The sequence below is a fragment of the Pygoscelis adeliae genome, unplaced genomic scaffold (genome assembly GCF_000699105.1).
Source record: "Pygoscelis adeliae isolate BGI_AS28 unplaced genomic scaffold, ASM69910v1 Scaffold13, whole genome shotgun sequence".
NCBI lineage: Eukaryota > Metazoa > Chordata > Aves > Sphenisciformes > Spheniscidae > Pygoscelis > Pygoscelis adeliae.
In genome coordinates this window covers 3,424,499-3,425,351 of record NW_008824499.1, presented here as the reverse complement: position 1 = coordinate 3,425,351, position 853 = coordinate 3,424,499, and the positions used below count along the sequence as shown (strand labels likewise).

The 853-nt window shown below is 55.5% G+C and overlaps 1 protein-coding gene across 1 annotated transcript in view; it reads left to right on the top strand.

Annotated features, from left to right (window-relative positions):
* The window catches only part of PDCD7 (programmed cell death 7), a 5,208-nt gene that overhangs the window by 1,410 nt on the left and 2,945 nt on the right, over positions 1 to 853 (top strand). The window contains exon 2 of the mRNA XM_009321535.1: positions 5 to 67. Within this exon, the coding sequence (XP_009319810.1) occupies positions 5 to 67 (63 nt within the window). The remainder of the gene's footprint in view (positions 1 to 4; positions 68 to 853) is intronic.

The following is an 853-nucleotide window of genomic DNA, read 5'->3' as shown; positions in this document are numbered from 1 at the left end:
CGAGCGGGAGGCCAAGATCGACCAGTGGAGGGCCAAGTGCATCCAGGAGGTGGAGGAGAAGAACCGGGTACGGCCTCGAGCGGCCTGATCCTGCCTCCCGCAGCTGCAGTGTGGCCTCTCGGGGACTCCTGCGCGTCCTTCTGGGGCGCAGGGCAGCGTGGCGGAGCTGGGGCAGAGCTGCTGATAACGGGCTCATGGCAGGCTGTGCCTGCCCGGCACCTGCCTTTGGCCCCTGCAGTTCAGTAGGTGCCACCTGGGTGCTGCGTGGGTTCGCTTGCTTGGAGACACGCTGTTTCCAATGCCCGCAGCCCTGCTTCCTTAAAAGCCTTGGTGGGCATCTCAGCTTTGCCACGCTCATGTCCTAGGCCTTGACAGTTGGGGTTTAAGTGGTTTCTGAACTCTGGGTTGCATGTGGAGGTCTTCCTCTCCGGTCCCAAGCTGTCAGCCTGCCCCACGCTGCTCACAGGTACCCTGTGGTGGTCAGCAACATTTCAGTAACCATTAGCCTTGCCTGCTGGCGTCGATCTTGTAAAGCTTGTTGTTTGCAAGCTTTTCAGTCTCACTGGGAAGTAAAACAGCTCCAAAGCAAAAAACCCCTCAAATTAGGCTTGCTGGGAAGGGCTGTAGGCACCTTTGTGCTGGCTGTTGGCTGAAGAGCTACCCTTCTGCTGGTGGTAGGTCTGCCGCTGGGATGGTACAGAGCAGCTGTTAGGAAAGGTTTCGTGTTCAGGCTATGGCACGTTAATGGTCTTTAATTGCCGATCTGTAGAATCGGGATGGTTTGTGTTTATTGTTAATGTTTTTCCTAACTTTCTGTGGTTAAAGGTTATCAGGCTTTATGAATTCGTTAGCT